Source organism: Phalacrocorax carbo, chromosome 3 (genome assembly GCF_963921805.1).
Source record: "Phalacrocorax carbo chromosome 3, bPhaCar2.1, whole genome shotgun sequence".
Taxonomy (NCBI): Eukaryota; Metazoa; Chordata; class Aves; order Suliformes; family Phalacrocoracidae; genus Phalacrocorax; species Phalacrocorax carbo.
In genome coordinates this window covers 125,183,958-125,205,087 of record NC_087515.1, presented here as the reverse complement: position 1 = coordinate 125,205,087, position 21,130 = coordinate 125,183,958, and the positions used below count along the sequence as shown (strand labels likewise).

The window sequence follows — 21,130 nt, the reverse complement described above, 5'->3', positions numbered from 1 at the left end:
CCTGGCCACACAGATCATAGAGTTATGGAATAATAGAATGGCCTGAGCTGGGAGGGACCCACAAGGATCATTAAGTCCAACTCCTGTCCCTGCACAGGACACCCCAAATTCACACCGTGTCTCTGAGGGCCTTGGCCAAGTGCTGCTTGAATATCGCCAGGCTGGTGCCGTGATGCCTCCCTGGGGAGCCTGTGCCAGGGCTCCACCACCCTCTGGGGGAAGGACCTTCCCCTAATGCCCAGCCTCACCCTCCCCTGGCACATCTCCCTGCCGTTCCCTCGGGGCCTGGCGTTGGGCACCAGAGAGCAGAGACCAGCCCTGCCCCTCCTCCTGCCCTCGGGAGGGAGCTGCCGAGCGCCATGAGGCTGCCCTCGGCCTCCTCTGCTCCAGCTGAACAACCCAAGGGACTCCAGCTGCTCCTCGTACGGTTTCCCCTCTAAACCCTTCCCCAGCCCCACGGCCCCCTCGGGACACCCTCCAGTACCTTTATACCCGCAATGTCCTGCGGCGCCCAACGCTGCCCACAGCGCTCGGGGTGAGGCCGCCCCAGCGCGGGGCAGAGCAGGACAATCCCCCCCCCTCGCCCGGCTGCGATGCAGGGCTCGGTGCCCCCCAGGGCACGGCTGCCCCCTTGGCTGCCAGGGCATGCTGGTGGCTCGTGTTCAACCTGCCGTCGGCCAGAGCCCCCCGGTCCCTCCCTGGGGAGCTGCTCCCCAGCCCCTCGCTCCCCAGGCGTCTGTACAGCCGGGGCTGCCCTGCCCCAGGGGCAAAACCCGGCGCTTGCCCTTGTTAAACTCCATAGGGCTGGTGATTGCCCAGCTCTGCGGTGGGTCCAGACCCCTCTGCAGGGCCTCGCCACCCTCGGGAGCACCAACAGCTCCTCCCAGTTTTCTCTCGTTAGTAAACTTGATTAGTATTCCTTCCAGTCCTGCATCCAAGTCATTTATGACGACATTAAAGGGTACCAGCCCTACGGTAGCCTGGACAGGTCTGCAAGATGGATCCCTGTGGAACCCCACTAGTGACTGGCCACCAGCCCGACGTAACCCCTTTCACTGTGACCCTTTGAGCCCGACCCATCAGCCCATTGCTCACCCACTGCATTAGGTGTTTATCCAGCTGTGTGCTGGACATTTTGTCCAGGAGGGTGCTGTGAGAGACAGTACCAAAAGCTTTACTGAGATCGTCACCTGTACTGGGCTCTTTGGTTAGAGGTGCAGGACTTTGTACTTGTCTTTGCTAAACTTCATACTGTTCTTGCTAGCCCACTCTTCCAGCCTGTCCAGGTCTCTCTGTAAGACGGGCAGGCCTCCCTTCAGATGTGTCCATCTGACCGCCCAGTTTAGTGTCATTGGCAAACTTGGCGAGTGTGCTTTCAGTCCCATCATCCAGGTCGTTTATGAGGATGTGGAACAGCATGGGGCCCAGTATTCGTCCTTGGGGGACAAATAAGTTAACCTGAATATTAGATAGTTACCAGGGTCAGTGACCCAACTTAGTGTAAAAGTGACTAAGAAAAGCAGAAACAAGTAGATATTTGCTTGTCTCTGTGCAGCCAGATACTGAGCATCAGTAACTTAACAAGCCGTTTTCTTTTTTCCTGCCTCATAAGAGAAGGGTTATGATGGAACTATAGCTGGAGCCATGGAAATGTGGGGAGGGAAATGAAGAAAGGAAATGGTCATCAGGAAAACTGTCTGCCAGTATCTATACTTGCAGAAGAGTTTTTTCCCTTGTTAGAGGGGAGAATATGACTCTCACTTCCCAAGTTAACCCAAAGATTGCAACTTGCTATATGGGTCTTTAATCTCAGCTGATATTTATAGTTAAACATAAAACTATGAGGATTCCAGATGTTAGGATATTACAACATGAAAGCAGGTTGGCATCCCAGGCAATATTGGATTCTTCAGGACAGGTGCCTTTGTGTTCACAGTCGTGCAGGCAGGGATCCACCCTCCAGTGATCTTGTGCAAATCCTAAAGTGAGTCTTTCTCATTTTTTTTCTTCCCCTTTAGCATGGCTTCAAGGTTGGCCAGAAGAATAACCATTCTGTGTCTCATGAAATCCTTAATTATAATTCAGAGTTCCCAATATGACTTCCATGCTGGTGTCTAAAGAGACACAAAAAGATCTTAAGCTTGCATGAAAGAAATGTCTTTGTGTATCCTATTTTATGTCAGCGTAACTGGTGGAGTCCCTGTTCTGCTTACTTTTACTCAGTGGTGTAATTCTGATGTACCGAAGGGTTAGGAAGTTTCACGCTGTAGGGTTTAGCTATCATGCAACCTTTTCTTCCTGTTTTTAATACATTCTCCTTTTATTTACTGAGGATAATTGCATTTATTTTCTACCTTACACAAACCTGACACCTCCTTGTAAGTTCTCTGGATACAGTAGAAGCATCAGTGAAATTTAGGTCTGTAATACCCCTGTGGGACTGGCATATATTTTGACACCAGCTTCCCAGACAGAGGACAGAATTTGTGGCTTGCCCAAGGTCAGTCATTGAATTAATGCATATCATTCCAAACCCCTGACAGCCAGACTATTAATCTAAAAGCACCCCACCCTGCTTAGACAGGTTGAAAAGTATGATTGCATTAACTAGAATCAGCCAAAAATGTATTTTACATTCTACTTTTTTATTAAAAACATGCCTGGGGCATTTTTTAGAACTTTACTGAAAACTGTGGTTTTAAACAAAAAAAAAAATAATCCCAAACTTCTTCTTTATTAGCATTTAAAAAGCTGGAGAAGTGTTTTATAGGGAATCTATTGGTGAGAAGATTAGTGTGTTGTGGAGAGCTGATGTTTTTATCTGACCAACACATCACTGAGATTACATTTTCCTACACTGATTTCAGTCTAGACAAATCTAAAGCTGCGAAATTCCTCCAGTAGTCTTGCTTGCTCTCTAGAGGTAATCAGTACATTTTCTGGATCATAAAAGCATAGGTATTACATATGTAAATGCTTATGTGATGCAACTTGCACAGACATTTAAACACTCAATTTTGTCAACTGCTATTGTAAAAAACTCTCCAAAAGATTGCAGAGCACTGAGATTATCTGTCATATATGAATATGCAGAGGTTTGCTAGGTTTCATCAGATATAAGATAAAATGTCAGATCTAGATGTAAACAGCACAAAATTCCCAGGGATGTGGATTGAGAATTTTTGTACAATCTTCTTTCTTCTGGTAATTTTAACTATTGAATAAAATTCTCAAGTAATAATTGAGGAAGTGTATCATTTTGGCACACAGGCTGCAAGTATAATCTAGGGCTAAAGCTGTGTGAAAATGTTGTGCCATATATATTTAATATTCCAAGGACTATGATTAGCTACACCTGCTATGCATAATCATGTGTAGTAATTAAAGATATTTGAGAAGAGAATACAGGTTTGGTAGATTTGCAAGAAATGAAACAGATGCAATATTGGCCTGAAACATTTATTGTTTTCCTCTGAAGCTTTTTTTTTGTTTTGTTCACAGATAGAAATTTACTTTTTCTGCAATAAATGGCCCATGCAAAATGGATTGAAAGTGGCAATGGAGGACATTAAAAGAGCTGTTACCAAGTTATTGTTTTATAAAACCCAAACCTAATATGATCAGAAAATGCCTGTAACTTTTACTTAATTCTCCTGAAAACACATCCCTTGTAAAAATTTCAGCAGACCTTAATTGAGACCAAAGTTGAGAACAAAGCCAGGAGGATTTTTTGATGCTCATGGGAGAAGATGTTTTAAAGTAAGCCAAAGGGAAAATAAGTTATTTTTGTATCTTTGATACCCATGTGGTGGCTCATCAGGTGTGAGATGGCTGAACCTGCTGACCTAAAGAGTCAGCTCTGCTAACTGAGGGCATCATGGCAGAGTGAGGGACATCTGTGGGTGGTGAATCTGCCGGCTGGGAAGGAAGGCCCACTGTTCATCTGGATGTCACCATGAGACTGTGCCCTAGATGACAGCCTTGCCAAGGCAAAACACTCCTCTGCATAATTTGTTTTGGTAAATCATGGAGGAATAGACCGGAGTTGGAGATTTAGCAAACTAGGTCAGGATTGGGGCTGAAGTGGCCATATGATTTTTCCATTTTGAAATACTAGAAATTACTTCCCCTCAAACTGATCTGTATCTCAACCTCTAATAAACAGCTATTTTCCTTTTTCAGGGATGTTATTTCCTTAATTCTGAAGCCAGGCTATAAGATAAATGGCATTGTTCATTGTCAGTATGATCAGTATAGAGAAATGCATATATATACATGTATATTTATATGTACAAATGTATAAGCCTATCAAACTTTATCTTCTTGTTCCTATGAAGAGCATCAAATGCTTTTCTCATGATGAATCCAAGGAACCTTGCCCGTTTCGCACGTTCGTTGTTGTAAATGGAGTGTACCTTTTTGTACCACCCTTTCTACTTCTTCTCTACATTCTTCAGGTACTTTTAAACAGGCGTGCACCAGTGTTTAGCTGCATAAAACGTAAAAGATGTGTACATATGTATTAGGAATAGTGACATTTGGAAAACGTGGTTGCAAAGTCAGGTCCCTGACTATAGGAGATAACGTCGGCCCTTAGGACAGCAATCCTTTGTGAGGACGTGTCAGCAAATAGTTTGTGTCTGCAATTGTTATCTGAAATTCTTGGCTTCTCCTTTTAGCCTTAATCTCTGAGGATAAAACACCAGGTTTGTCATTTTCAAAACCGAACTCCTGTATTTAAGAAGGCATTTAGAAAAATGGCACCATTTTTAGAATTTGTGAAATCTTGGAGAGCCCATTTGTTTCCTTATGAGATAAAAAATAGCTCAGTGCTCCCAAAACACCACACCGCCTTCATTTAAGAGTCTAGTTCTGGATTTGACACCCACCTCTCTACCTTTCTGCCTTAAGATGTTGCCTGTGACCTGAGCATAAGCTTTTTTATCATTGGCATGATGCAGCTACATTTCAGGGTAGTGGTTCTTGTGATTTATAAAGCATTGGTGGTCCAGGAAGCCTGAGTAACTGATGCACACATCACCCATGGATTAATTTTGGAGCCTGTCAGTTGAAGGTGAAAAGAATTTGGAAACAGAAGGTATGAAGAATGGCTGGCAAAGTTGGGTGTCTTTGTCTTGAGGAGAAGAGATGGATGAGAGATTTAAGAACTGCCTTCAAAAACATAGAAGACTCCTGTGGAGCTGAAAGACATAAATTGCTCCCCAAGTCTATCAATTCAGAAATAATGGGCTGAAATTTCATCAAGGATAATTTTAGATGTTGGCAGGAAATGTTAAAATAAAGACAGTGAAACATTACAGTAGCGTGCCTGAGTGGGTTGTGGAGTCCTGTGGAAGTTATGCAAACATCCTTAGCTGATCCCGATAGAGATGATCTTTTCCTGAGGAGGCGGGGGGAGGGAGGATGCACCAAATAACTTCAGAAGGCCCTTTCAGGACCTATTTTCAAAATTCTGTAAAGATGCTCAGTGGTCTGCAGGAACTTTTGAGGTCTGACAGTGATTTATGGGTCCAAAGGCCAGGGTGTTGTAGTGGGAAGATCTGGTAATTAGGACTTTCTAAATACTGCTGGTGAAGACAAAGAGTGACTACTAGGGAGGAAATTAGTTCAGAGAGATTCTCTGCCAACCCATGTACTTGGTCGCTCTCAGCCAGTCTGCCTGTTCTTGTAGAATACTAATGCGCGTGAAAGGTTGTGCAATATGTAAGTGTAGAGGTTAGTCCCACAGAAAATGGTGTAGAGGGTCTAAGCTGAGCTTGTGGCACCAGGGAACCGAAACTGAGTCAGGTTCCTTATCTGGGACCTCTCCTCAAAGCCCAGTAGCTCAGACATCACACCTTTTCTCCCAAGGCACTTCTGTACTCTTATTTATCATTCCTACTTTGGTGATGCCCACAGATCTGAGTCGGTCGCTGGGTTTTATTACTACTAGATACCATCCAGAAATTTTCTGTTACTTTCTGGAAGAAGCTGCTGGTATTAATAGTCAACCCAGGCTTCAGGAGTGACAGAGGAAAGCGGAGAAGTGAGTTGATCTGGAGTGAATCAGGGACAGAGCTGAGGACAGCAGCCTACGTTGTACAGCCTCTCTAGGCTTGATGGCTGTTACCTTTAAGGAGACTAGATGCCTGTGTTTATGCAATTAAAAAAAAAAAAGAAATGTGAATTGCATCCTGCAAGTATAACTATATTATTTTCCTTAGATCTTAGAGGCATATCTATAATCCAACCAAACTGCTGAGTGTTAGTTTGCAGAGCTTTACAGGGGAAGCACTGCATTTTGCAACAATTAATTTTGCAGAGGAAGCAGCCTGTTTAAAGACGCCTGCAGCAGTCACTAAAATATGTGTTGTTTTTCAAGGCCACCAGACACGCAGTTGGCTAGGTTGGCTAATAAACAAAACAACAATGCAAAAACCCAGCCTCGTGGGGTTTGCAGGAAGAAGGGATGAGAAATAAAATGAATAATGCTTACCTGTTAGGGGTGGATGAAGACTATAATTGTTTAGCCCCCAGCAGATCCCTGCAAGGGTTAAAACTGACAAAGATATTAGTTGGTGACTGCTAAGATTGTTGGTTTGAAGCTCTGGGCAAAACACAGACTGTTATTTACCGGACTTGGTCGATTTACTTCTTAATGCAATAATGACCTGTGAAATGAAACGTGAGCTAGACAATTGTTCCTCATTGTTTCCAGTAAAACATCCTTTCATACCCCATTAAACCACCATTAATTCCATTTGAAAGAGAAGCAGGCACAAACACCCAGGGATATCTCTCTCCTTTCCTCTTTTCCTCTCTTTGTGGGACTGATCAAGGCCTGTGGATAGCAAAGCAGCTTTCTTATCCATTTTAGGGGGCGTTGGGCAGCCTGTGGGGCCATATTTCTGAATAAGCACCACAGAGACCTACTGGATTGGCACCCAGTGGATCACATTCCTGAGTTTTGCAGAAGAGCATATCAGCTAACCTGGCAGGAGGTCAATTTATTGACGTTAATACACCATGTTTCTCTCTCTTTTTTAGGCTGGCTTCCTTTAAGCGTGAAATTTATGTGATCATGCAGTGTATGTTCATATGTATGTGTGTCATCTCCCACCCAGTAGTTTTTAACCCATTTTCAATTTCAATCAAAAATAGTAGATGGATAACTTCTCAAAGATATTAGACTCCTACAGGTTAATAAATATTTAGGTCTGGGAAGAAAACCACTATCAGTGAACCCTTCTGTCACCCCAAAGGAGGCTACACCTTGGTATCCATTTTCTGGATACCAAGAAATGTTCTTTGGAGAGAAACTCCAGTTCTGTGTCCCAACTAAAGGAAAAACTTTTGCACATTGGGAGTTGCCAGGGAATCCAGCCACAGCTCTGTAATAAAGCACTGGTTCCTTTTCTCATGCAACTGGTTTCTTTAACTCCTGACTCTCCTCTGCTGTGGCATATTATTGAGTAAGTATAAGAAAAAATAGAAATATAAAACTGGAACTTTTGAGATGTTCAGATTTTATCCAATGATGCCCAATCAAAAAACAAAAACCCAAGATTTTTTTTTCCCCTTAATCAGAGCTCTAACATGAGGGAGAAGCCATCTGAATTATGAGATACAAATGCTTCTTCTCTTCTGGAAAACATTGGTGAATAAAAGCAGACAGAAACTGTTTTCCTACTGAAGTTTCCTGAGATTATTTTTCTTCCATTAAAAAAAAACCCAAAAAACGTTTAATGCTTAAAATATTTCAGCCAAAATAATTTTTGTTTTCCTCCATATATTCAAGAGGTGGGGGTGGGGCACATGACCTGATTTTAGTTAAAACCCAGGGTTTTTTCAATAATAACATAGAAACCCAACTTCCAGACTACATTTTCAGTTAGCTTTAATCATTGTGAAATATTTAGGACAAATTGTCCCTCAGTTATACTGACATAAATCTGGTAGTCCTCGAGTCTCACTAAAGTTATAAAACTGGGATTATAACAATTTCCATTCATGCATGGGATGTTGTTACTGGGCAGACAATATTTCTAAATATGAGAAATTGATTGATTTATAATCCCCAGTATAAGGAAAAGAGGAGACACTTGGGTGGGATGTCGTGTTGGAGATGTCTGTTGCTGAATGGGCTTTGGTAATGCTTGTTTCAGATAACACACTGGTAAAGTCTCCTTAAATCCAGCACATCTGCATGCTGAGTGGTGTGCACAAAAGGAGGGGAGAACTGGAGGAGGTAGAAGGGGGGACAGTTCTGATGCAACCCAAGGTCTAGCATAAGAAAGTAAAAATCTCCTGACACTAGGTTAGGCTTCACATCATCAATGGCCCCCAGTGCCCCCAACCTCAACTCCCTTTTCTGCTCTTTCATTCTGGCTGACCTGTCCAAGATCCCCAACCTCAACACACATGTCTACCTCCGCAAGCCATGACGCCTTACCTCCTCTGTCTCACAGGACCCCCAAGATCCATCTGCCTCCAAAGAAAACTCTGACTCTGTCACTTCTTCCTTCCTTTCTGCTATGATTTACCACATCCTCCACAAATCAGTGGTCTAATGCCAAACCTCTTAACCTCCAAAGCCTTCCCAATCACCAGCCAAACTGCCTTCTTCCTGCCTTATAGCCGTACCTGAAACCTTACCTTAGACCATGGAATTTAATCAGTCCTTGGCAGGCATTGTCCAGGTAAAAGGAGGTTGCCATAGGTCAATGGCTTTTACCCAAGAGCACCACAGAATTTCATGCAATCACAGTTTGACAGCCCTTATTGTAACATGTTCTGTCATCACCTCTGTTTTTAAGTTGCTTCTACTTTTATATTTTGTTTTATTTTTTAATACTATATACTTTTATGGTTTTTGCTACACTTGATGCCTTTCTTTTCCCATGCTAGATTTATACCTGGGGTAAGATTTTGTCTGCAAGTTTGCTCAGAAATGGTTCACCTGCAAAATGAAGCTTTTGTTTTTGTTTTTGTTTATGTTAGGAAAAAAGTCTCTAAACTCTAGAACCTATGGGTTTGCAGTAAAGGATTGAAGGTTAGCAGGGAAACAGATCTGAGGTCAGTGAAATGTTTTCTATACACTGTCCCTACAAAAAAACTGTGTCCAGAACTATCTATGAAAATAGACTGCAGAGATTTATTATCTTCTGATGTGCCGTGAAAGATCTAAGCTTTGACTATTGTTTGTGAAAATTTCAGTTCCTGCTCTGCTGCGTTATTTGAAGCACAGACATCAAACGCTCTCCTTCTTTCAGCCGTCTCCAAAATCCTGAGTATTTGGAGCCTTAAATCCCATGTTCTAATTCCCTTGCATTGTATCTGCTCATTAACAAGAGAATTCTGGGCACTTCATGGCCCTTGCTGCTGTCCAAGGCACTGTGTCCCTAGGAGGCAAACATGTGTTATGTCCTAACTTTACAGATGCCATGCTCTTTGGCCCAGGTGTCTATGAGGTAGTTTCAGAAATGAGTCCCGTTGTCTGACTCAATTCTCTCCGGGGTGCCATGTCACCACAGGACTTATTTTTCCAGGCCCAGGACAGTGTTCCGGGCAGTGGCGCGGGGCACGGGGTATGTTTCCAGCCAGCCAGTGGTTGCTTCCACCGTGGTGAGCACATGGTGCTTGCCTTGGTAGGTTTGTGGGAGAGTGATGTCATCAGTCTGCCAGGCCTCCCCATATTTATACTTCAGCCATCGTCCCCCATACCACAGGGGCTTTACCCGCTTGGCTTGCTTGATTGCAGTGCATGTTCCACATTCGTGGATAACCTGTGCAATAGCGTCCGTGGTCAAGTCCACTGTTATTTTGCATCTCTCCCTTGATGGCCTGAGGTGTCATGGGCCCACTGAGCTAGAAACCCTTATGTTGCCAGTCCAGATCCACCTGGGCCACTTCAGTCTTAGCAGCCTGATCCACCTGCTGGTTGTTTTGGTGTCCTTTAGGGGCCCGACTCTTGGGGACGTGAGCATCCACATGCCGTACCTTTACAACCAGGTTCTCTACCCGGGCAGCAATATCTTGCCACAATGTGATGGCCCAGATGGGTTTGCCTCTGCGCTGCCAGTTGCTTTGCTTCCACTACTGCAGCCAGCCCCACAGGGCATTTGCCACCATCCAGGAGTCAGTATAGAGATAGAGCACTGGCCACTTTTCCCATTCAGCAATGTCTAAGGCCAGCTGGGTGGCCTTTACCTCTGCAAACTGGCTTGATTCTCCTTCTCCTTCAGCAGTTTCTGCTACTTGTCATGGAGGACTCCATACAGCAGCCTTCCATCTCCGGTGCTTCCCCACAAGGCGACAGGACCCATCAGTGAACAGGGCATACTGCTTCTCATCTTCTGGCAGTTTGTTATACAGTGGGGCTTCTTCAGCACGTGTCACCTCCTCCTCTGGTGATAATCCAAAATCCAAAATCTTTCCCTTCTGGCCAGTCCATAATCACTTCCAAGATTCCTGGGCGACTGGGGTTTCCTACTTGAGCCCGCTGGGTGATCAGTACAACCCATTTACTCCACGTAGCATCAGTTGCATGGTGTGTAGAGGGGACGTTTCCTTTGAACATCCAGCCCAGCACTGGCAGTCGGGGTGCCAGGAGCAACTGTGCTTCAGTACCAACCACTTCTGAAGCAGCTCGGACCCCTTCATATGCTGCCAATATCTCTTTTTCAGTTGGAGTATAGTGGGCTTCGGACCCTCCGTATCCCCGACTCCAAAACCCTAGGGGTCGACCTCGGGTCTCCCCTGGCACTTTCTGCCAGAGGCTCCAGGTAGGGCCATTCTCCCTGGCTGTGGTGTAGAGCACATTTTTTACATCTTGTCCTGCCCGAACTGGCCCAAGAGCTACTGCATGAACTATCTCCTGTTTAGTTTGTTCAAACGCTTGTAATTTCTCAGGGCCCCATTTGAAATCATCCTCACTTGACAGAGAGGGCTTACGATCATACTGTAATTTGGAATATGCATTCTCCAAAAACCCACAACGCCAAGAAAGCTTGTGTTTTCTTTTTGCTAGTTGATGAAGACATGGCTGCTATTTTGTTGACCACATCCATTGGGAACTGACAATGTCCATCTTGCTTTTTATTCCTAAAAATTGGATCTCCTTGTGCGGGTCCCTTGACCTTACTTTGTTTTATGGCAAAACTGGTTTTCAGGAGGATTTGGACTGTTTTCTTCCCTTTCTCAAAAACATCTTCTGCTGTGTTGCCCCACATGATGATGTCATCAATATATTGAAGCTGTTCCAGAGCTTCACCCTGTTCCGGTGCAGTATAGATCAGTCCATGGCAAATGGTAGGGCTGTGTTTCCACCCCTGGGGCAGTCGATTCCAGGTGTACTGGACACCCCTCCAAGTGAAAGCAAACTGTGGCCCGCACTCTGCTGCCAGAGGGATTGAAAATAATGCATTAGAGATATCAATTGTGCCTTTGACTCCAGTTCATATTGAAGTTCCTGCATGTCTGGCACAGCAGCACTCAACGGTGGAGTGACTTCATTCAGGCCACAATAGTCTACTGTTAGCCTCCACTCTCCATTAGACTCCCGCACTGGCCATATGGGACTGTTAAAGGGTGAGTGGGTCTTGCTGATGACTCCTTGGCTCCTCAGTTGGTGAATGAGCCCATGGACGGGAATCAGGGGGTCTCTGTTGGTGTGATATTGCCGCCGGTGCACTGTTGTGGTGGCGATTGGCACCTGTTTTTCTTTGACGTTCAGCAACCCCACAACAGAAGGGTCCTTCGAGAGGCCAGGCAAGATAGACAGCTGTTTAATTCTCTCCGTCTCCAAAACAGCTACACCAGAAGCCCACTTGTACCCTTTTGGGTCCTTGAAATACGCTCTCCTGAGGTAGTCTATGCCAAGGATGCACGGAGCCTCTGGGACGGTCACAATGGGGTGCTTTTGCCACTCATTCCCAGTGAGGCTCACTTTGGCCTCCAATACAGTCAGCTCTTGGGATCCTCCTGTCACTCCAGCAATGCTGATGGGTTCTGCCCCTTTATAGCTTGATGGCATTAAGGTGCACTGTGCGCCGGTGTCCGCTAAAGCTTTATACTCCTGTGGGTTGGACATGCCAGGCCATCAGAGCCACACAGTCCAGTAAATCCAGTTGTCCCATTCCTCCTCTTGGCTGGAGGCAGGGCCCCTCTAGTCCTATCACAGTATTCATTATTCATTTCTTGTAAATACAAATCAGAAATCCCTTTATTAAGATCTGAATTAGGATCATCTCTTCTACTCTGTCTGGGGAACAGCCTACTGGAAACTGGAGCAGCAGCTTTCCTGGAAGAACCCCCTTTGCAATTGTTTTTCTTTGTAACACACACACTTGCCTCTAGGCTCAAGGTAGGTTTTCCATCCCACTTCTTCATGTCCCCTCCATGGTCATGCATGTAAAACCACAGGGCGGCCTGTGATGTGTATGCACTATATCCTCTCTCTTGAGCAGAGGGGGCATATCCTTTTTGAGTTGCTGGAACTACCGGGACAGTTTCTCCACAGCTGAGACTCAGGTCATAGGGAGGAAAAGAGACTTTCTTCATATTCCCAGAGTTGGCCAGCCAATTCATCCACTGTTTGTCCCGCTCCATCTTTCCCTGCCAGTACTGCCAATTAGCTGGCATATGATGAAGGTCTGCTTTTTACAATCTTCCGCCACATGGGTCAGATGCACTCGGCTTCATCTGGATCTTTGAATAACTGCTTGTTGTCCAGGTCATCATAAATCACCTCCAGCATGGCTAATTCCCTCAGGTACTGGATACCTCTCCCCATGGTGGTCCACTTGACTGGGTGACATATAACACATTCCTTGAAGAGTTACCTTTCTTTCACACCTGATGGGAGTCTCCTCCAGCGGCTGAGGGCTTGTCTTCCCTAGAAAGGGATCCCAGCTGGGTAGCTTCCTTACCATCTAATTCCAGGCTACTGGCCCCGTTATCCCAGCATTGGAGCAGCCAGGTGACACTGTGCTTGACTGGCTGATGGCTGAAATCCTTTTGCATATCTTGCAGCTCACTCAGGGATAGAGATTGGGTCATTACCACCTCATTTGTGAGTTCTGCCTCTTCCTCCTCCTCTTTTCTGATGGCCCTGTTTCTGGGTAGCCTCCTTCATCCACTTCCTCCTCCTTCCCCTTCCTAGTAGGAGTTTCTAGTAGGAGGTTCTTCCCTGAATAAACAAGCTGACTTTTGCATCCAAGATTTCTTCCTGTGCATAGGGGTGACTGGTACTGGCACAGGTAGGTTCTCTGCTTCAGCTGCAGTGCCTGTCGCTGGGGTTGGAGTAGCCACAGTGCCTGTTGCAGGGGCTGGAGTAGCCACATATCCAGAGATCTTCTCTTCCCCTTGAGGGCACTGAATAGTGTTGAACAGGCCTCAGTAGGCATGAGCCAGGCCCCAGCAGATTGCAGTGAATTGTGTCTCTCTGGAATTGCCAGGGTGACAGCATAATTTTACAAATATTTTACTAATTTTTCAGGATTCTGCACTTGTTCAGGGGTGAAGTTTGAAAACATTGGAGGCACCCACTGTCCTAGGTACTTGCCCATACTATCCCACACACCATGCCACTCATAACTATCCAGCCTTGGAGCAGATCTCTGGGTAGTAATCTTAAATAGTTGTTTAACCTTAAACAAGACTTGAAACACATTCAGGAGACATAACAATAGAAACATGCTGGTTTGAACATCTGAAGCATATTCGAAATTCTCAAGAGCTGTTGTAACTAGCCCAGAAGAGAAGGGGAAGGTGAAGGAGCAGGGGAAAGTGTCCTCCTTTGTCTCCCCCATAAATTGGCTCTCCAAGGAGAAAATGTAAAGAGTGTAATTATTAATAGTTTCCAAGAGATAGCTCCCAAAGTATGGAGATTTTGGCAATGCTGAGTACAGATATCAGACTAGTCTTACAACCAGTAATTTTATCATATGATAAGCCAGTGTTACACACTACAGCAAGAAGATAACCCAGAGACAATAAACAGCTCAACAGAGAACATATACAACAAGTTAGGTATCCATAACACGACTCTCAGAACAATCACAACACTGAGAGCAAACAAATCAACATCGCAACCAGTGCTGCTGATGAATGCATATAACCGATTTGTTTTAACATGCTCTGGTCAGATCTGTTGTTATCTCAACCCTTCAAGCCCCACGTTGGGCACAAAAAAAGACTGTCATGGTTTAACCCAGCAGGCAGCTAAACACCACGCTGCCATTTGCTCACCCTCCGAAGTGGGATGAGGGAGAAAATCGGAAAAAAGGTAGAACTCGTGGGTTGAGATAAAAGCAATTTAGTAGGACAGAAAAGGAAGGCAAAATAATAATACTAATAATGAATAAAGAATATACAAAACAAGTGATGCACAATGCAATTGCTTACCACCTGCCGACAAATGCCCAGCCAGTCTCCAGGCAGCGGTCTCGCCCCCACAGCCAGCTCCCCCCAGGTTTTTGTTCAGCATGATGTTATAGGGTATGGAATATCCCTTTGGCCAGTTGGGGTCAGCTGTACTGGTTGTGTCCCCTCCCAGCTTCTTGTGCACCTCCAGCCTCCTCGCTGGCAGGGCAGCATGAGAAGCTGAAAAGCCCTTGGCTTTGTGTAAGCACTGCTCAGCAACAATTAAAGCGTTAGTGGGTTATCAACATTATTATCAGCCTAAATCCAAAACACAGCACTATACCAGCTACTAGGAAGAAAATTAACCCTATCCCAGCCAAAACTAGGACACATACTCGGTCAGTTAGAAGCCAAGGCATTAAACAGGGTCATCTGTGGTGGAAGGAAGAAGAGACCTCAAAATTTAGCAATCAGGTAGTATGCCATCAACTGGGAACACGCTGGTGAGATTTTGGTTAACCAGCCTTATTATTAAGGCACTGAGCACAATTTACTTTGTAAAGGATTGAGATTTTTATATATACATGCCTCTATATGTCTCAGTGACTCTTTACTTTTAAGATGGAGCCTTGTTTAAAAAAAAAAAAACCCAAAAGGATCCTTACAGAAGGATTCACTTGCAGTTCTGAAAAGAGATGGAGAATGAGAAGCGCGAAAGCCCTTGCCATGCATATGAAGAGCAGGGGCCTGGGAAAATAAGTCCTTTTTTTTCACTTCCCCTGTAATTCTTCCTACATAGCAGTATTCTGAATCAGAGAGAATCATGACTGTATGGTTGTGTGCATGCAAGTGTGTGTGTTTATACACACACATGCAGGCACTGTCCTCACAACTGCACTTGGAAACATTTCATCATTTTTTCCCTCTTATCTTCCAAATATTAGCATTTAATGAAATACACATTTCCTTCATTTATTTTGAACCCACTCCAAGGCCAGCAAATACCAGAACCTCAAATGTTATGACAGGATAGATTCTTTATTGGTTTGTTTTCTTTTCATTCTTTCTGTTTTCACTGTGATTTTTTTTTTTTTAAAGATTATAGACCCTTATGTTCTAACTCAAGGAGACTGGTTTCCAACTGAGGTAGACAAATATGTCCAAAAAAATGTCCCTGAGACCCATCCAATGCAGACAGCTGTGCAGCAAACAGGAAATTGAGGAAGTCAGGTTCATCAGAGACACAGGATTTCCTTCGTGGATGTTTCAGATAAAGCATCTTTAATTTTTCCACTCTGGTTCAGTGCTGTAAAAGAACCATGAGAAAAGCAGAAAAAAAAATCACCTTGTGGCTTGAAGAGAGTGTCGTGAAAGCAGAACCAAAAGACAAGTTCTTGTGGGGACCATCGCACCCTGGTCATGACGACATCACCTTTTTTAAGCAAACTCACACTTGTCTGTGGTCCGGACTGAGAGGACATGAGCCAGCTCTGAACCAGAAGCTGTGTCACACAGACACAGAAGGGTAGGACTGGCTAGAATGGGCACATTTCCATGCCAGTGTGGTTACACAGCTTCCACTTCAAGTTGGGCATGGTCCTTCTAGTTTGAACTGTAGGCAGAGCAATCTCAGGTCTACCTCTAAAGCGCAATTTCAGTATCCTAGCTTACAACATGCTGTGCTAGAGGTTTCACTGCTGGAAGACTTGCGTCACAGGAGCCAGCAGGTTCAGCCATCAGCATGCGAGGAATGATTTATTGTGAGAGTGACAGGGAAACACAGGCTGCTGCTGCAGAATCACTCAGCAGGTCTGAGTTCATTGCAGAACTCTGCTAAAACCTTCTCCTGTGACTTTGAAGAAGTCACTTGATTATTCTGTAAAATAAGTTTCCTTCTTTTTTTTTCCTCCACCCATTGGTTTGTGATGGCTCTTGACATTTCATTGCTGGGACTGAAGAAGTGTCTACGTAGCATCTGGTATGTGATTCCAATCTAGTTTGAGGCTCCTATGAAACACTGGGAAAAATATATAGAGTAATTAACAGTGTCCATGTGGCATTACTAAAGCAGGCAAACACTTAGATGTCTGCCTGTATGACCTTAGTTTGCCTTGCTCTCCTATTTGTGCTTTTAGGTTTTGACACAGTCTTGCATTACATGATCACAGTAACAAGCAAGCAGTTTTGACTCATTTCATCCCAAATGTGATTGTTCTGGAGATGGCTCAGGGCTGTGTAGTACCACATGTTTGTACACAAGAGCTCTCTCTGCCTTATCTCCTGGAGAAACTGAAACATGTGGGATGAATAAGGACCAGTGGAGAAGAAAGGAAGATCTCACAGCACAGGTGGTTACTGAAACCCATCTGAGTAATAGAGCAACTTTAAACAAGTCTTTTAAACCAAACCATCTGCCCATGACCTTGTCCACATCCCGATAGCATTTCACCTCTTGCTGAGATCCAACCATGCCTGAGCATGGTGCTGGAGGGTGCTAGTTGCAGGGACCAAAACTGCTCTGGGGAATGTCGTAATGGTTAAAGTGTGTGGGTGATCATGAGCCAAAGCGTGAGATTGCATGCTAACTTTATCTGGTTTACTAGTGTAGATGTGGTCTGACACACCAAAAAAAAAGCAGTTAGTACAGAAAACATCCATCTCAGATTCAGCCATAGTACACCAGGACAGGGACTCAATAGGGCATTTTAGCTGATGAAACTGCAAACATTGACTAAGCTTGGACCAAGACGTTGGTACACCTGAAAAGCAACTTTTCACATTATAATTACTGAGACAAAGCATGCAAGATCTTCATTTGTAAGGCATATCTTTGACTGGATGTCATCCCTCTCCCAAGGTGAAAGCACATGTGATTGTCACAATGAACACCTTGGGGTGCTCAGGATATGTGGCATCAGTATTAATATAATTATTAGTTAAGGTAATTAGTTGAAAAGAACGAATTAATTTCCTAATGTTTTTGGAGAAATAGATCAGTGTTTTGGAAAAATAGTCAATTCACTGGCACTGTGTTTAAGAACTGAAAAAAAAATGTATTTGCATCTTGGCTAATTACATTGAATACTCAGTCTAAGAACATGCCAAGAACATAGTTATTAACTTGCCATATAAAACTTTACATATATTTTAATATACACATACATAAATACATGATTATAAAATCATCTTACATTCTCCAGGCACTGGGAAAAGTGACACACAGTGAGACAGCTATCACACTGAAGCATAAACTGGTCTAGTACATCTATTCTTTTCAAAAAATAGGTGTTCTTTTCTTTTTTCTCCCACATTGTAAATTGACAACAGTACCTCAACCTGTCTTAGAAAAGAGGTTGTCCAGATGGGGTAACTTTGCAATGGTAATCTACCCCAGAGTGGGGGTCATGGACCTGAGTCAGATATTGGCCCTGCTCGGGACTTCTGTGTCTTTGGTGGTTTTTTTTTTTGTCTTTTCTATTCTTTTTTACAGTTCTGGGTAACTACCCACTAATTTCAGTTTCAAGAGGCCCTATTTTCTGGTTGCTTGGATAAGGCAAGTTGAATTAAAACATTGGCATAGACCTTACTTGAGAGACCAGTAGAGAATTTAACTTCTGTGCTTGACAGGCTAATTGGCCAAGGTTTAAAACCATCAGTTATGCAATAAAACTGCATGCAATTAATTAAAGGGAGCTGATTATTTTCAGTCAGGCTCTGTTCCTGAAACATCCTCCTACTCACTAATAAACTTTGTTCCTGCAGTGGTTTCTCTGAAATTAATAAACACATTGCAAAATAGAGTAAGTCTGCCTCATTGTTTTCTTCCCATGCTCACTAGGACGCAACTGTTATTGGACTGAAAATGAAGTTTCATCCCTATAAGGCCCATCTTGCAATCACGCTATTTTTTCCCCCTGTGGGACTGATAGGAGATTGTAGCATTAGCTGATCAAAGGCACTAACTGGGTTCAAGGTTGTACCAAAAATAAATATGAATGAAGTAGAGGGTACAGCTCTATTGGATAAATATTCTGTTGAAGAAGATACTTGGTAAAAACAATTTCCCTAACAGCGAAGGAGGGTCCTTGGCTCTTCTTGGACCTCTGTTACTGATTTGGTGCACCTAATGACAAAATACTTAAACTAACTGTGACTAAAGTAAAAGCATACCTCACATTGGAGCAGGGCTGGGCTGTGATGGCTGTGGTCTTTGTGCCTTAGGACATGGGCACAACTGCCTTCTTTCCATCTCTGGAAGAGGGAGCTAAGAAACAAAGCAATAGCAGGGCCTGTCAGGAATGAAACCTGGTAGAGCACAACTTGTTGTGGGGCAGAGGAATACGCTGTGTCACTTGTTGAGGACTTTTCTAGCCCTCTAAATGTTATATGTTATCATTATAAATGACTAGAGGTGTAAGTAGAGCCAATAAAAGTCATTTTTTCATTGTGGCAAAATTATATGATGTCTCCCTTACTTCTTGAAACCACAGTGTAAGACAGCTAAGTCAGCTTTAGAGAAACTATTTTGTCCAGCTTGCTGTGCATCCTGCTTCAGGTGGCTGGCTTGGACCTTTGTGCAGTGACAGAAACCTGCTTTCTTCTCCTTTGCCTCTCTAGGGTTCAAGGAGGCAAACTTCCTCAGTCACTCAAATTTGTGTCTGAAGTAAGAAGGAAGCCCAGTGGAAGTCACTGGCCACCCATAACTAAAAACACCCCACGTTCTTGGAAAACCTGCAGCTCTCTGGAGAAAAGGTCTGGCTCTGTGTATGCCTGTACTCCAGAGAACCCCAAACTGGCCTGAGCCCAAGTACAAGTGCAGTGCTCTCCACAACAGTGTCGTGCAGACAGGAGTCAAATCCACAACTCCAACACTGGCTTAAAAATGAGGGTCAAGGTTTAGCATTTTTCTAGCGTCTTGTTGAAGGCGGTGGTTGCTTTGGGAAGAATATTAAGCGTTTGTAGACTGACTTTTTTTTCTCATAGCCATGCCTTCCAAAGCAGTCATTCAAGGACAGTTTGACCTGAAAGTAGATCTAATTCCTGTGCTGTTTGTTGATGTAACTTGTCTCATCCACTCTTTTAGCCATTCTAACCTCCAGTGACAAGGCGTCCCAGAATCTGTGTGACTGACAACTTCTGGGCACAAGGTCATCCTTAGGAATTATTATTAATAGCGAACAATGCCTCCACATTATGGCAGACTAAACAAGTCATTCTTGTTCTCTAACATATTCATGTATCAATGTTGATGTTTGCAGGGTTTTTTTTACTCCTCTCTGTGAAGTGAGTGTGGGGCCTGATTCAGTAGAAGGCAGTATAGAAGGTAACTTTTTTACTTTGGCTGATTTTACTTATAGATTATGTTTCCAAAGAAGCCCTTTGTAACTAAGAACTCTTCACTGAAACCCTGAAGGGCTCACAAGTTAGGGGATGGTGGATTATGGAAGAGGGTGGGTGGGAAAAAGTCAATAATAATACCAATAAAAAAGCCATCTTTCTGATCAAAGCAGAAAATGCTTGAATAAAGATTATATTAAAAAAGAAAAATGTAGAGGTCTTGTTAAAACCTCTGGGTTACTGTCCAGTTATGTGGATTTTCCCTCTAGTGCTTATTCTGGCATTCATTAAACCCTGATAAGTTACATAGAAACACTTGAAAGAATGATTAGAAATGCTATGTGTGAGTAATAGAATTGCTTAAAGGGAAATGGAAATTCTTAAAGGGAAATGCATACTGACATGGAAAGTGAACTTGTGTAATTTTCTCATTGTCTAGGGTTATTATCTTATTCCTCTTTTTTGTGGGTGTTGAATTTGTGTGCTTTTATATTCACAGTTTGGGGGCTGCTTAGGAAAATAATATTGCCTTTCGCTTGGCTCTAGTGGGAGGCAGATGTGCTGAAGGTCTTTCAAAAAGCATAGTCTCTTTTTTCAGGTGCATTTCTTTGAAAGGGTTAGGCTAGAGTTTGGGGGTGGGGGGGAAGTAAAGAATAAAAAAACCAAAACAAGCCAGCATCCCTTACTCAAAACCAACCCAGATCCTTCCTCAAAGTTGTCTGTGTGACCCACTGGAAGGAGAACGTGGTGGCCTTGCCTGTGCTCCCAGTGTGCAGTGAGCATGGAGCCACATGTCCTTGGCTGTTTCATGTCTTTACCTCCATGTGACCTATTCACAAGGCCTAAGTGCCAGCCTAAGCTCTGCTGCTTCAGTTGTGATCATCTAGAATTGAAGTCAGAGTGACGTTAGGACTGTGGTGAAAAACTCTATGAACATTCCCGGGGAAAGGATATGTCTAAACCTTAAATAACTTTGTTAGGAGTTGGACACCAGGCACCAATTCCCTGTGTCACTCTGTAAATCTCAGTCTGTGACTTGAAGTGTCTGGGGAAGGTAAATTCTTCCCACCAGTTAGTTGCGTCCAAGAACTAGAACGTATTAGCAGAGGTGTGATGGAGGACCTAGGAGAAAAAGAAGTTGGAAGCGAGAAATGAAAGCAGATTGTACCACCAGCTGAGCAACCTTGATGTTGGGTTGCTTGAACTGCAAGAGCAAAAGTCCAGCATGCAACTCCTTTTACGCTACTCCTCAGCAGCGCCTCAGTCTCTGTGTGTTTGCCGTTGTTTAAGAGCTATCGTACTATAGCATATGGGAGTGGAGACTGGGAGTGAAGACCCTAGGCACCATCTTACAGCCAGAGATTATCCTGCTGTAAGGAATTTACAGCTTTAAAATGAGAAAAGAGGCAGGAGGTGGAAACTGAGGCAC

The 21,130-nt window shown here is 43.9% G+C and overlaps 1 protein-coding gene across 9 annotated transcripts in view; it reads left to right on the top strand.

Annotated features, from left to right (window-relative positions):
* Positions 1-21,130, top strand: part of PKHD1 (PKHD1 ciliary IPT domain containing fibrocystin/polyductin) — a 277,474-nt gene that overhangs the window by 199,305 nt on the left and 57,039 nt on the right. Inside the window, exon 60 of one of the 9 annotated variants that reach the window (XM_064448235.1) lies at positions 18,982-19,104. The exons of 6 other annotated variants lie outside the window; for them this stretch is intronic. In XM_064448235.1, coding sequence (XP_064304305.1) covers positions 18,982-19,031 — 50 coding nt within the window. In that variant the 3' untranslated portion in view covers positions 19,032-19,104. Of the gene's footprint in view, positions 1-3,501; positions 4,182-18,981; positions 19,105-21,130 lie in introns of those variants that run through there. 2 more of the 9 variants (XM_064448234.1, XM_064448237.1) reach the window with 2 other exon arrangements.